Below are 14,935 nucleotides of genomic sequence, written 5' to 3' on the forward strand. Positions count from 1 at the left end.
TGCTCATCCAGAAGAATTCATAACATAACTTTTGGTAGATCAGAGTGGCATCAATGGTTATGTCAGTCAAGATGAAGAGGGAGCTGAGCAGAAAGTCAAAGCTCTCAGTTTACCGGTCCATCTATGTCTCTGCCCTCACCAACTGTCACAAGCTTTGAGTAGTGACTTAAAGAACTAGTCCACAGATACAAGCAGTGGAAAGGAGCTTCCTTCACAGGGTGTCTGGGCACAACCTTAGAAACATGGGTGAGGATAGCAGACATTTGGGAAAAGTTCAAATTAGAGCGGCTGCTCCCCTGCTTTCAAAGCTCAGGCATCAGATGAGAATGCCTCCCTGTTTAGGCCTGTCCAACCAGAATGAGGCAGACTTAGGACACGTTGGCCTGGGAACACCTTGGTATCCTGTATGATGAGGTCGCGAGGAAAAGGAAAATCTGGGCCTCTTTACTTAGACTGCTGTCGTGGAGTAGAAGAAAAAAGAAAGAACTTTCTCAAAGTGGCTTTGACCAATTACAGGTCCAACTCTCAAGTCTGTCCTGGCAGTACTGAGCACATGGTAGGAACTATCGCTGTATTGGTGATAATCCACTACATTGTCCACGTCGACATACAGCCTTACTTTCATGGGGACAATTTAAAGTTGCCAATTAACCTAACATGCACTTCTTTGGGGTATGGTACAAAAACTCAAATTCCTAGATAAAAAGGAGAGATGTACAGACTGAACACAAAACGTACCCAGTCACGGGAATGACTGCATGAAACTGCACAGAAACTGCACTCATTAAAGTAGTAAATGACTTGCGGGTGAATGCAGACAGAGGCCATTTATCTGTTCTCATCCTTCTCCATCTGAGTGCCGCATTTGACACCATTGATCACAATATTCTTAAAAATCGCCTTAGTCAATGGGTGGGCCTCTCTGGCAGTGTCTTAAATTGGTTTGAATCCTACCTGGCAGGGAGAAAATTCTTTGGTAGTTGTGGGAATTACAACTCAAAGACACATGATATCCGATATGGTGTTCAACATGGCTCTATCCTGGGTCTGCTGCTCTTCTCAATCTACATGCTTCCGTTAGGTCAGATTATCTCAGGGCACAGCGTGAGTTACCACAGCTATGCTGATGACACACAGCTGTACTTATCAATAGCACCTGATGACCCCGATTCTCTTGATTCACTAACACAATGTCTTACTGGTATTTCTGAATGGATGAATAGTAACTTTCTCAAGCTAAATAAAGAGAAAACTGAAATCTTAGTGATTGGCAATAATGGATACAATGAGGCTATTAGAAATAAACTGGATACATTAGGATTAAAAGTTAACATGGAAGTAAAAAACTTAAGGGTAACAGTTGACTGTAACCTGAATTTTAAATTCCATATTCATATGCATTTTTTCACTTAAGAAACATAGCAAAAGTTAGACCTCTTATATCATTGAAAGATGCTGAGAAATTAGTTCACGCTTTTGTTTTCAGTCGCCTTACTGTAATGCACTCCTCTCAGGACTACCCAATAAAGACATAAATCGTTTGCAACGAGTGCAGAATGCAGCTGCTAGAATCCTAACTAGGAAAAGAAAATCCAACACATTTCTCCAGTTTTGATGTCACTACACTGGTTACCTGTGTCATTCATGATTGACTTTAAAATTCTGCTTATGGTTTATAAAGCCTTAAGTAATCTCGCTCCATCTTATATATCGGAATGTCTGACACCTTATATTCCAAATCGTAACCTTAGATCCTCAAATGAGTGTCTCCTTAGAATTCAAACTTAAAAGAAGTGGTGAGGCGGGCGGCCTTCTGCTGTTATGCACCTAAAATCTGGAATAGCCTGCCAATAGGAATTCACCAGGCTAATACAGTGGAGCACTTTAAAAAAACTGCTGAAAACACATTACTTTAACATGGCCTTCTCATAACTTCACTTTAACTTAATCCTGATACTCTGTATGTTCAATTCATCATAATAACTATTCATGGTGGCTCTAAAATCCGTACTGACCCCTACTCTCTCTTCTGTTTCTTTTTCTGGTTACTTTGTGGTGGCGGCCTGTGCCACCACCACCTACTCAAAGCTTCATGATGCTCCAACAATGATGGATGGATTAAAAGGCAGAAGTCTACGTGACCATCATCATCAAGTCCTTCCGTGAGAACCCTAACTACAAAGAGGACTGTTTCATTTATGTTAGGTAGAATGCCCAGAGGGGACTGGGCGGTCTCATGGTCTGGAATCACTACAGATTTTATTTTTTCTCCAGCCGTCTGGAATTTTTTTTTGTTTTTTCTGTCCACTCTGGCCATTGGAACTTACTATTATTCTATGTTAATTAATGTTGACTTATTTTATTTTCTGTGTCTTTTATTTTTCTATTCTTCATTATGTAAAGCACTTTGAGCTACATTTTTTTGTATAAAAATTTGCTATATAAATAAATGTTGTTGTTGTTGTTGAATGAAGCAGCAGTGCCAAACATTGCGCCACCACGGCAGTCAAGAAGGAATAAACCAAATACAATTTCATTTTCCTGAATGTTTGATACTCAGTTCCTGTAAAATGAAATTCAGGATATCACCAAAAGTACATCACTTGTAAGATTAATTCTATTTTTCTATGTCAGCTCCATAGATTTGCTCCTATTTTAAGGGAAGTGTTCATCTCTGTTGTTTCAGATCAGAAGGGTAATGCCTGTTATTTGCGGTAACTTCTTTACTGAATAATGTAGATCTAATTTTAGCTCACCTATATTTACAAGTGCCACACCATAATTTATATCATTCCAGGGCACAACTACTCTTAAGGGCTTTTTGAACAGCAAAATCACTACATTAAATATTATTCAACATGGCAACTACTTTTCTCAAGTATAATAAAGCAGATACTTACAGTCTTCATCTGTCTGGAAGGTAACCTCCTTTCCTTCTTTCTTGCCTTCAGGATTAGAGAGGACCAGCTGAACATGGATGGCACGGTAAGGGGGCAGATTGCGGAGCGTAAACTGGGATGAATTATGCTCCACTGCTAGGCACTCCCGTACAGTTCTGTTATGCCCACTGATGCCTGTTCCATAGCGGTAGCACAAAGAAACTGAGTAAGTGTGGCATCTGGTGAGATTGAAGGCCACAGGTTCCCACTGTAGAGTCAGCTGCCGAGATTCAATTTCCGAGGCTGTCAGACCCTTCAATGCCCGCATTGGCTCTGTGGGTTAAAACAGATTAAACGAGGTTGTCACCAATAACAGAAAATTTAGAAATTGCACTCTGCAGATCTCAAAGGTGTTGGTGGTCAGCTCTGTATATTGTTTTTATAACAAGGTTACAGGTATGATTGGAAATAAAAGACTACACTGTGCTGGACTCCTCACTGTACCAAATTAAGGATTTGCAGACACTCAGGTCATAAGCGCCAGTGGCACAAGATGTGTGACTAATATACATAAGGGGACTGGGGAAAATGGCTCTCCTTTTTCTGTAGCAGAAAATACTGTATTACTGCAGTGAGGTTTTGAATTAATGCCGGGCCATCTGCTTGGGGCGTGCAATATTCTCATCGTTGTTAGTTATTCAAATGAATACAATTTGTTGTAACAAGATGTCTCCTGTTGCCACATTTATAAAGAATCTTTGATTCTAGCTGTTCATTTAGCACAGTATTCAGTGTCTGTTATCTCACATGTGAACCATAGTCTTACAGAAGGATGAAAAACAATATTCACAGAAACAGAATATTCACACCCAGTACGTCAAATTTAGGGCTGCAAGGTCAACCTGATACTTGTAGATTAGGATGAACACTTTCTAGCAGCACTTGAGTGGAAGACTGTTGCCCACTCACACACCCCAGTTTAGAGTTACCAGTCAGCCTAACACTCGTGTCTTTAGGAGGTTCAAGAAAAGCTATGAAAAATCTCATGGATAGTGGGAGAGCACACCAAGAACTAGGCATGACACTTTGCCTACGATACATTAGAAAGATTCAGAGAAGAAACGGCCATTGATCCAAACAAAGCTAACCCGTCAAACCCACTTAACTTCTCCAAACAACATCAAGTCAAGTTTTGAAGGTCCCTAAAGTCCTACTGTCTACCACAATCAAATTCATATTGTAAATCAGTCATCGCATTATAATATTCCCACAATATGAAATCTCTACATGTAAAATGCTAAGGGGTGTCTTGTGAACTCCTTGAACCTTGAACTGGGTCTCAATCAACAACTTATGACATGGTACGTGTAACATGACCAATGAATTGGGTGTCCTGGCTACCTCGGCCACGGAATTGGGCTTCAAGTCTTTCTCATGGCAAGTGGTGATGTGGCTCCATGCCCTGCCTGACAGGAAAAGCACAGCAGCGTGGGGCACTGCTGAGAGGAAAGGCACTGCAGCGAGCAATGGTGACAGTGAAGCACATTGTGCAGTTTGACTGATCGATCGCGTTCATCACACGCTGCAGTCATACACAACAAAATGACCTAACTGAAAAGAAAACCGCAGCCATGTGAGCATGGGGCCTGTCTATCAGGCAAATGGCCACACTGACACTGGACGGCAATGAAGGACGTTGCAGCAAACTGAGCAGAGTGACCTGCGGTGCTGTGTGCCACGAGATTCTCGGGCACCACTTTTTTTTGAATACACAGGTCCGAGTGTTACTAGTTTACATTAAAATAATGGACTCTATGTTTAGTGTGAATTATTATTTGACCATCATAAATCAAAATTCTGTATCATAACATCAAATCAGTGTGCACATACACAAGTTTAAATGTGTGTTTCTGTAAGCTTTTTTTGTTAAAATCTCAAATATTAGCATACAGTATTTGCACTAGAGTAATACAAGACGTATTGCGTGTTAATTGGCACATGTAGATAAGAATTTCACTGAACTCGTGACAATAACGATCCTATAAACTCGTATTTTTAAAATTACTGCAGTGCAAATGCATCCAAATTTAAACTTAGTTAACATGAAACACGGCTCCAGTAATGGCTGTCCTTTTATTTTCTGCTTGAATGCCTCACTGACCCGTCAGATGTGGATCCTGACTGCATCCGTGGAAGAACTTATAATGTTCTATTACCTTTTAAGAAAAATGAGAGTAGTGACCCTCTGCATGAGGCTGTGACCTCTCCGCTGTGAAAACAGCCCCAGTAACGCTCACTGAACACGGACACAGCAGCGGCAGACGCTGACTTGACCAGAAGAGCAGGCACTGGGAATTTGGCAGCTTCCTCTCTGCCATGAGTGCCATGCGTGCCATGCACGGTGCGCTGCTGTATGATTTCACCTCTCTTTCTGCATCAGTATCAGTGATCAGTTTATCGATGCCTCGAGCACTCATTCTCACATCACTGGCTCTTGAGGGCTGCGGTAACTACAGCTTGCTGCTCCCAGTAGCATTTCAGCACATGATGAGAACTGTTCCAATATGATGATAAACTTGTGTATTCGGCAGTCTCAATCGATTTGAAAGGGTGCTTCTACGAAACAATGCTATGATTTGCTGTACTCGACCAAATACCGGTATATAAAATTCATTAAAACAAAATGATGTCTCATGCCTACCAACCACATGGAAATACACAGAGTGTGGAATCTCAGCCACATGTTCAGAAAAAATATTTATATGAAGGTTAATATAATGTTTAGAAACTGCTTTGGAAGAGTCAAGATGAATAGCAAAGTTTTTGTTTTCATATTTCACTAGCTGTTACATTCAGAATGGATATGTGGGTGGCATGAGCACGTGGGGGGCAGCAGCCGTACCCCAAAGTTGTAAGACCTATGAGCTGCCTAGTTAGCAGCTGCCATAAATCACAGTGTTAATCCTACACTGTCACACTTGTGTGCTACACATTTGGTTTTCCTTCTTCTTTGTCACACTTACTATAGTCCACTGAGGATATCTGTGATTGCATATTTTAGAGGTAAAATGTGATTTTTAGTTTAAAAAGAGACCACAAAACTAGTCTTAGCCGACTGTTACTGCATGATGTACAGAACAGAACGTCTCGATGTTTATCCATTCATCTACCCCTTAATGCAACTGTCTAGTTTAGCATTGTGGGGACCCGGTGATGGGATTCACGCAGGGTTATGATCCGGTTTAAGCTTATTTCTAGTTTAGTTAATATTTTTATTTAAAAATAAGTTTACAGTGTTTGCTATTAGTTTCATTTTTTTGGCTTTCTTTTTCCTTTTATATTGCAATGTTTGCTTCATAAGTATTTTGCTTATATATTCTTTGATTATGTTGTTTGTGGTCTGAGGGGAGAACCCCCAAGAGCTGTGTCCATCCTGACGTCACCGCTAGGGACCACCGTCAGCCTTTGAACTGAGCGAGCGTGAGGAGACTGATCTGGTAGAATACTTTTGGTAGTTGTGGTTTATGGACTCAAGTGCCTGTTGTAAGTACGGTTTGGATTTTCTGGTTTTGTGAATTATTGCTGTTGTCTTTGGATTTAGTCCCAGGATTGTGGATTGGACGTGTTTGTTGTAGGTTGTTTATTTAGGCTTACTTTTTTTTGTTTATTTTATTAAATCCAACACGTATGAGGCACTTTTTTTCTCCATTTCAAGCCAGAGGTTTTCTCTTATCTGCTCCGGTGAAGGGCATTTTTACTTTTAAAGTGAGGCCTATTTCTGAGGCTGATTGAGTGAAGTCCTGGCCAGGTTCCCACATTTCTTGAGGCCTGTTCTGCCTTTTCATCATTTTGTGTCTTTGTTATCACAACACCAGTGTCTACACGGACAGCAGTTACTGTACGACAGCAATTCTGAATGAGATGTCATGCTATTCCAAGGCACACTCATTCACACTGGACCACTTTAGAGTTGCTAGCCAACATAACATGCACTTCACCATTTCTCTGTACATAAATTACTAAAATTGTGACTGCACTGGACCCTGGAGCCACTTGTTCTAGCTTCAGTACAGATCTGCTGCTGTGTGTTACTGTCTTTATCATCTGATAACCAAAAATGGAAGGAAGATTGTGTCGCCATTTTCTTTGCTAGTGGTATACTGACGGTAGGAGTGTGCGCTAAAAGCACGTTTCTGCAACCACCACACACTGTACCATCCAAAATGCCCAGACCAGCATACAGAATGTGCACTCCAGTGCAGGTTTCAATCGTTATCATAATATTCTTCTGCAGCTTTACTTGCCTACTCTTTCTGGGGTGGACTCTCACTGCTCTTCAGAATATATTGTTGCACAAGTGTGAACAGCCTTATAAAAGTAAAGAGCATCACAAGTGTTCTCCTTTCTCCTTCTCATCTTCACCTTGTTCTAGAGCAGTGCTTCCCAAACTCGGTCCTGGGGACTACAGATGGGAAAATGATACTGAAGCGTCGAAGCTTGTGTCAGTTAATCTGAAGCGTAATGAGTCGAGTCACTGGGTCGGAGTTTATGTCAAAAAAACTGCTGTCATGTGACCCGTTTGAAGCTTCGAACGTCATCAGTGCTTCACAGCGCACTTTACTGGTTTGACAGTGTTTCATCGGTTTGACAGATTTGGTGCTAAATTAACGGGTAGCATACATAAAGTGCATCATTCTCATTCAACAATGGTGGGCTGTGAGGAGAGAGAGAGACATTCTGAGAGCTTTGGTGACAGACGGCGGAAAACGGCATTCAACGTTTTGGGAGCACTTTGATCTCATACCACTGAATAAGGCAGAATATGTTGCCTCCTTATGGTCTACATTTTATGATCTGATTTGAAACTTATTCTTACACTGTTAAATGAAATGATAAAATTCTATAGGATTATAATGATACAATTCTATGTAGGTGCAGTGTTTGCTGTGCACAAAAGAGTTGTCTTACAACAACAACAACATGTCATCCTTGTTGAGACACCTGCGTGCCACGCATGATGATAGTACGCCACAGCAAACTGGCAACCCTGTTGTTGCTGGAAATACTTACAGTAAGCTAATTATTTCTCCAAATTTGGATAAAAGTTGTATATATAAATATACCTAACAATAAAAATATGTATTAATAATTAATAAAATAATAAATTCATCAAAACATAAAGGAACCTAACAGATACATGACCTTGTCTCCCACACAGTGTCCAGAAAACAGAGGTTGGATGAGGCCTTAATGGACATGATAGTAAAGGATGGCCAGCCTTTTTCCATGGTTGAGGATGAAGGATTTATACACTTTGTTAAAATCCCGGATCCATTTTACACCATTCCGAATAGAGAAGCTGCGAAGGCAATGGTGCAAGAACATATAACACCACCAGAGAGAAGGCCATGGCTGAAGTAAAGCAGGCTTCAGCAGTTAGCTTGACATCAGACATGTGGACATCCATTAACATGAATGCATATCTCACTGGTACATGCCACTATGTAACTGGGAGCCTAGATTTGGTAACTGTACTTTTAGAGGTACAACACTTTCCCCTGAACGACTCAGCAGCTCATATAGCCGAAGTTACTGCTAAGTTAATGGCTGAGTGGGAAATAACTGGCAAAGTCAGTGGCATGGTCACTGATGGGGCCCACAACATTGTAGTGAGTGTAAATCAGCTGAACTGTAGCCACATTTACTGCTTTGCACACATGCTAAACCTCGTTGTAAGGAAATCTCTTTCCCAAACCCCAGAGCTGGAAGATATGCACAGCAAGGCCCGCAACCGTGTGGGACACTTCAAATCAAGCACAAGTGCAAAAGAAAAGAAAACTGTGCAATAAAATATGGGTATGCCTCAAATGAAGCTCGTGTAAGAGGTGGACACTCGATGGAACGCCACCTTTGGGATGTTTCAATGCCTAAATGAGCAGAGAGAACCATTGGGGGCAGCACTGGCATCTCTGAGCACTGACATAACACCTTTCAGTGCTGAAGAATATGAGGCAATAAATCAATGTCTGTCAGTTCTTAGACCATTTAATCAGGCAACAATAGAGCTCTCTGAGGAGAGGCGGATGTTGGGGTCCAGGGCTATTCCCCTTATAAAGATGCTTAAGCATGCCATTGCAGGACAGTGTTCCCAAATAGGTCATGGAATCAGTGGTACACTAGCCAATATGTTAAAGACCATCTTGCATGTCTTTGGCCACAATATTGGATCCTCGTTTTAAAGTAATGCCCAGGTGGCTGTAGAAAGGCTGACACGGGAGTGTGCTGGCCTTATGAGCCATGAGACCCCAGAAGTTGTTGAGTTAACACATCGAGCAACTACATCAGCCAATGAAACTACATCTTGTGGGCCTTGTTGCACAGCCATGTAGAATCTCAACAACACATAAGCAGTGCATCTGCCAGCGCCACGGTGGAAATCCAGAGGCACTGCATGTTGTAGATTTACCCAGTACTGCTGAAAGTTACATGATCTTTTTCCATCATATGTAACCTTTCTTACTGTCTCGTAGGTATATAAGAGAGTCACACCTGGCAAGATCAGAGGACCCCCTCACATACCGAGCAACACACAGGATGCTTTATTCTACATTGTGGAAACTAGACTCAAAGTATCTATGCATTCCAGCATCATCACTTCCATGTGAGAGAATATTTTCCAACGCTGTGGAAGTGGTGAGCCAGAAGAGGAGCCGACTGAAGCCTGCCACAGTAGAAAAGATATTATTTTTGAATAAAAACATGTGAAGAAAAATCCCTTTTGTCACCTCAATTCTGTTTATTAGCATTCCTTATGTAGGAATGGTACTGGTAAATAAACCTTATAAATAGACTAGGGGGCTTTGCTTGCCAATCCCCCCCTACAAGCCCACCCTCCTGGCCAGCACTATACACCTGCCACTTTGCGTGTCTGACACTCACGTTGTGAAGAGGGGGGCTGAACGCACACCAAGGAGATGCGGTCACTCTTCCAAAACCCCCCCTCAACGGTGATATAATGGGAAACAAATACAGATTTTTTTTTTTTTACCTCCTCTTTGCTTGATCAGCTGCTGCTTCTCGCGTGGCACACTTCTGTCATATCACCTATGTCCATATATTCAATCTCTTTTCGCTTTTACCTTTTCATCAATAGCCCATTGAATTTTGATTTTGTGTTTGGAATTACATCGTGACAACGCAACATATAACTACCGGTGAGTGAATATTATTTCTTTCTCTCTACAAGAAATGTGTCTGACAATAGCCTTCACAAAAATAAGAAATGATTTCTCTCATGAGATTTCAGTTTCACCAAACAACAAATCTTTTAATTCTCGCGGATACGCCTCTTCATTGGGAAGAAACAGTACTTTTTTTTCCCTGATGGCAACACAAATTATACGATCTACAAGTTCCGACTTAAAGTTTAAATCCGAACAATATATTCAATCTCCTTTCGCTGTTCCATTATTTCACTGAGTAATAATTTCCATTTGTTTGCACGAATACACTCTTTACTATCCTTTTTTTGTGACTTTCGAATTTTCGTACTTCCATTATCTCTAACCTGCTCTGCATGTGTACCGCGACAATGTTTTTGAATTCTTTACGAAGTTCTACTTTATCATCTACTCTTTGTTTTATTTCCGGCCCCGGGCATAGTTAAATCTCTTGGCACAAAAACTTGTCTCACAGGACGTGCAAGTATCTCTCTAAAAAATCACGTCTCGTCTCCTTCCAATCTTCCAAGATTTTTTTATAATAGAGAGAAATGAAAAGACTAAACAAAACAAGAACTTTGGGTGTTTATCCAAACCCCACCACCACTTGTAAAGCTGCAGCTGGAAATATCTCTGGTAGGTCTTTTTAGTCCAGTGTTTCAGATTCAAACTTTTATTTTTTTTTTAAGATTTTTTTCTAAATCCTAAATCTGCTTGAAATGAATCTTCAGACATTTAGCCATCAGACTCAAGCCAAGTTATATTTGTTCTTAAATTAAATCTGGAATGTGTCTTGTGTTTGGATGAGTGTGTTTGCACATTAAGTCTGCCATTATACTACTATCCTCTTTATTTAGAGATGACACAGAACACTTGCTTCTGGTACAGTGCCAAAGTCTCTTCTAAGAAATAAATTAATTGTTTAATGTCTAATGATTGTGTATTTATTAAATAGTATAAATGGACAAGGACCTTAGCAGAATAAAATGAATACAGACTTTTCTGACCTTTTACTGGTGACATGAGACTGAAACAGTGAGTGCTGCTTCACTTGCGCTCTTGAGAGTTTGCCTTGACCTCGGTTAACCACCAGATGCCGCTGTTCATACTGGGGCTGAGGCTTCAAAGCTTCAAATCTTTTTCAGCACAAACAGAAAGAAAGCCTCAAAGCTTCACGGGGCTTCATTTTCCCATCCCTTCTGGGCACCCACTATGGCTGCAGGTTTTTGTTCCAACCAGATTCATAATCAGTGACAACACCTGATAGCTCTGATCTCATTTAATTGGCTGGTATTTTTTTCTTTTATTCTACGTTCAGAAAAGCACAGCATCATGATTTCTACATTAATTGGACATTTAGAATTTTTTCTGCTCTTGCTATACATTTAAATGCTTAACTCACTTTTGTAGATTTCATTACATTTTCCTCTTTCTCTGTGCAGTTTTCCCCTTTCATTGTATCTTATTAATGACAACTAAAAGCGAGCAGAGCAGACACCCAGGCAAACGACACTGAATAATCAAAGGCTGCAACTACTTTAGTATCAGACCCACTAATTAGTAAATAATGGATTCATTAAACAAGTAGAACACCTAGAAAAGTAGAATAAAAATCAAAATGAAAGTAGTGTTAAAAAGAAAAAAAATACATTATTCCGATATAACTGCTTGGTACATTTTAATATTTTTTAGCAAACTTAGTTTTCAAATTTCTATATCGTTCCCAAAACACAGAAATTGGGAAATAACAGTTAATTTAATTAGCCCAGGAGTCCGATTAAAAACAGATGCTGGTTGGAACAAAAACCTGCAGCCACAGTTGGTCCTCAGGACTGAGTTTGGGAAGCACTGATCTAGATCTACCCCATGATATGGGAACAGAGTGGGTTATGTTCTTTATCTTTATAATGAGAAGATATAAACTTGAAAAACTATATTCTAGAAGAAATTTCCACTATAGCTGTTCAGTTAATAGATAATCAAAAATTGCTCGCTTTGCTCAGCACAAGACTGGCCGGAGGCAGACACAAGTGGAACTTGAGGTTGGCTAACTTGATATCTTATCTAGCTTCACACCTCAACCGAAAGTGAGGACTTGTAAAGGCCAAATGATAAGTTTTGCCCTAGCCTCTGCTCCGCAGTAGAACTTTGATTGGTAGAAGGTTTGAGAACACACGTCATGCCATATCAGCATTGGCTCACAGGCACAAAGTATGCAAATGAGAAAGGAATTGGCAGCAAGGAAGCACAAGGCCCAAATACAAATACTGTACAATCCACCAGCACATCAGGGTCTCTCTGTCTTTTTTCATCAAGTCCATGCAAACACTATGCCGGTTCAAAGAGCTGTTAGCTCGGAAGTATAAAGCAAGGTTGACAGAGCTGGGCGCTGGGGGTCAATATGAAGGGGTGACACTCAAGTAAGACATAGCAGAAACGGTGGCGTGAATACTAAAACAAGTCAGGAAATTATTGTGTTTAAAGTAAGCACCCCAGTTCGGCAGCTCTCAAGACATTCGAAACGAGGCGAGTATCTGAACAGCTCATCTCAACTTGAACATCCAGGGCACAATAAAGGTAATCATAGCCAATTCTGGTTTTGTACACTTAAAATGTTTTTTCTGAGATGTTTATCCGTATATTTTGTGTATAATATAATTAACACATCTACTTCATGTTCTATATGCATAGGTTTAAATGGAATCACGTTAGCTGGAGAGCTTGTGGCTTGTTTTCATTTGCCTTTCATTATTAACTGATGGCTGATTAAGAAAACAGGCAACAATTAATACCTAAATGCAACTGTTTAAAACTAAAATAGACATTTAAAGTTTCTGAATTGTAACAAACAAGTTCACTAAAAACAAGCCCCAAAATCTTTTCACTTTATTAGTAAATAAACAGGTTCTATGTAAGAGGCTAGTTGAAGTGAGCCGCTGAGTATTCTCTGCTGTAGAATAATCTGTGATTCTGATTTATTGTTTTAGTCATGTAGCAGTGCAAGACTGGTGGGGGCTTTTGGAGTGTTTGGTGAAAGGACTGAGTTATTCAGTAAAATAGATGAGTGAATCAATAATCCAGATCTTTTTACTGAATACCCAAATAGGATTAAAAATGAACTAATTACATTAATGTAGCGCTTCTCTAACCTATTCAATGTGCTTTACATAGACAGTCGGGAGACACTTCAGTCACCATCAATGTGTAGCATCCACCTGGATGATGCAACGGCAGCCAGTCATGCATCAATATGCTCGCCACACATTAGCTACTAAGTGCTAAAGGGATGAGAGACAGTTACCCAATAAGGAACAGGGGATATTTAGAGACAAGAATGACCAAGCCATTGAAGAGCACCGGGGGTACATCCAACTTTCATTGAGTGCGCAGGGAACTTTTATGATCATAGAGAATCAGGGTCTTGGTTTTTTTGGCTCATTCAAAGGACAGCTCCACATTTTTCAGCAGCGTGTCCCCATCACTGCACTGGGGCATTGGGATCCACACACAGACCACAGGGTAAGTGCCCACTGATGGCTTCATTAACACATTTTCAAGGCAGCTTTTCCTAGATGGTCCAGCTGGCTTAGCTTCAGGTGGATTCTGAAGTGCATGTGGTATAGATCACTTTGACTGGCAGCCTTGGAGTACGGTTGACTTGATGGTGAGGGTATGTTGAGTACCTTCAGGGAGTTCTAGTGATAAGATTATAAAAAACCTCCTGCTTATTTGTAAGGAGAGGCAGCTAAGAACAGACAGAATATCTGGGCTTAGGGTTGTAGGAAAACCAGGGACCAGAAGAAAGTGCTTTGATGTGGAGAATCTCTGTATAGATTAGATGTTTCCCTGTCCCTTAAGTCTTTGAACAAGCGGTACAAGTTAAGTTGTATCCCACTGAACCTGTCTGGATGCAGCATATGAGAGAACTCGTACCACAGTATACAGCCACCATAGACGCAGTCAGCTTGCTGGCAATCTTTGTTGCAGCGTCTCGGTTATCTGCTACAATGCTGCCATCTAGTGGATAGCCAGAGATCCATAACCCCCTAATGGTAACAACAGTTAGTAAAAAAAGAGTGTTATATAGACTGTTCAGTTATGTTGTCGCAAGAAAGGTATAAAGTTGCAAGATGAATATTTTGATGATAATGACAGTGATGAAGATGGTGACGATGATGTGGAGCCTGTAGGCTCTGGCACTGATGCATCATATAATGAAGCAGAGCAGGATGAGGTTTTGGTCTTTTCCCAAAGACGTTTTTTTCCATCACTAGATATCTGACTCAGTATATTCTGCCACCCACTAAGCGCAAACAGTCACCAACTACCAAATGTGCTGTGTGCAACAAGTGCACAAGAAATGTGTTATATTTGTGGCACATGTCCTTCTAAACTGGCACTCTGTGAGGTACCATGCTTCAAGGAATCTTATTCAAATGGAGACTTTCAGCCAAGTTGCTTGTGAAAATAAAGCAATTAAGTTTCCTAACAGTTATTGTTGATAGAACGTTTGCTTTCCAATACATTTCCTTTGATTTTTTTTATTATTATTTTTATTATGTTATTATTTAACATATGTGCATAGACCTATACTGCAGTATCCTGATTATTAATATTTCAGCAGTCAATGTGTTAAGTCATTTGGAGGAAAGGCCAAAAGTTAACCCCAGATGGGATGTTGAACAGCCACCCGCCGCCAGACTGGCCACATGCTGAAGACAGGAAGGAAATGAAGAGGAACAAGAAGGGCCCTTAAGGGTCAGGGCACAAGGAGCATGAGGGGTAAACAGATTAGCTGCCCACCCCTGCAGAAGTTCTTGCACTTTTTAAAGATTT

At 40.6% G+C, this 14,935-nt stretch overlaps 1 protein-coding gene across 4 annotated transcripts in view; it reads right to left on the reverse strand.

The window, feature by feature from the left end:
* The window catches only part of LOC120517926 (receptor-type tyrosine-protein phosphatase U-like), a 1,019,277-nt gene that overhangs the window by 260,223 nt on the left and 744,119 nt on the right, over nucleotides 1–14,935 (reverse strand). For all 4 annotated transcript variants that reach the window (XM_039740445.1, XM_039740444.1, XM_039740443.1 and 1 more), the window contains exon 8: nucleotides 2,901–3,212. In XM_039740445.1, the coding sequence (XP_039596379.1) occupies nucleotides 2,901–3,212 (312 nt within the window). The remainder of the gene's footprint in view (nucleotides 1–2,900; nucleotides 3,213–14,935) is intronic.

This window comes from Polypterus senegalus, chromosome 17 (genome assembly GCF_016835505.1).
Source record: "Polypterus senegalus isolate Bchr_013 chromosome 17, ASM1683550v1, whole genome shotgun sequence".
NCBI classification, from domain to species: domain Eukaryota; kingdom Metazoa; phylum Chordata; class Cladistia; order Polypteriformes; family Polypteridae; genus Polypterus; species Polypterus senegalus.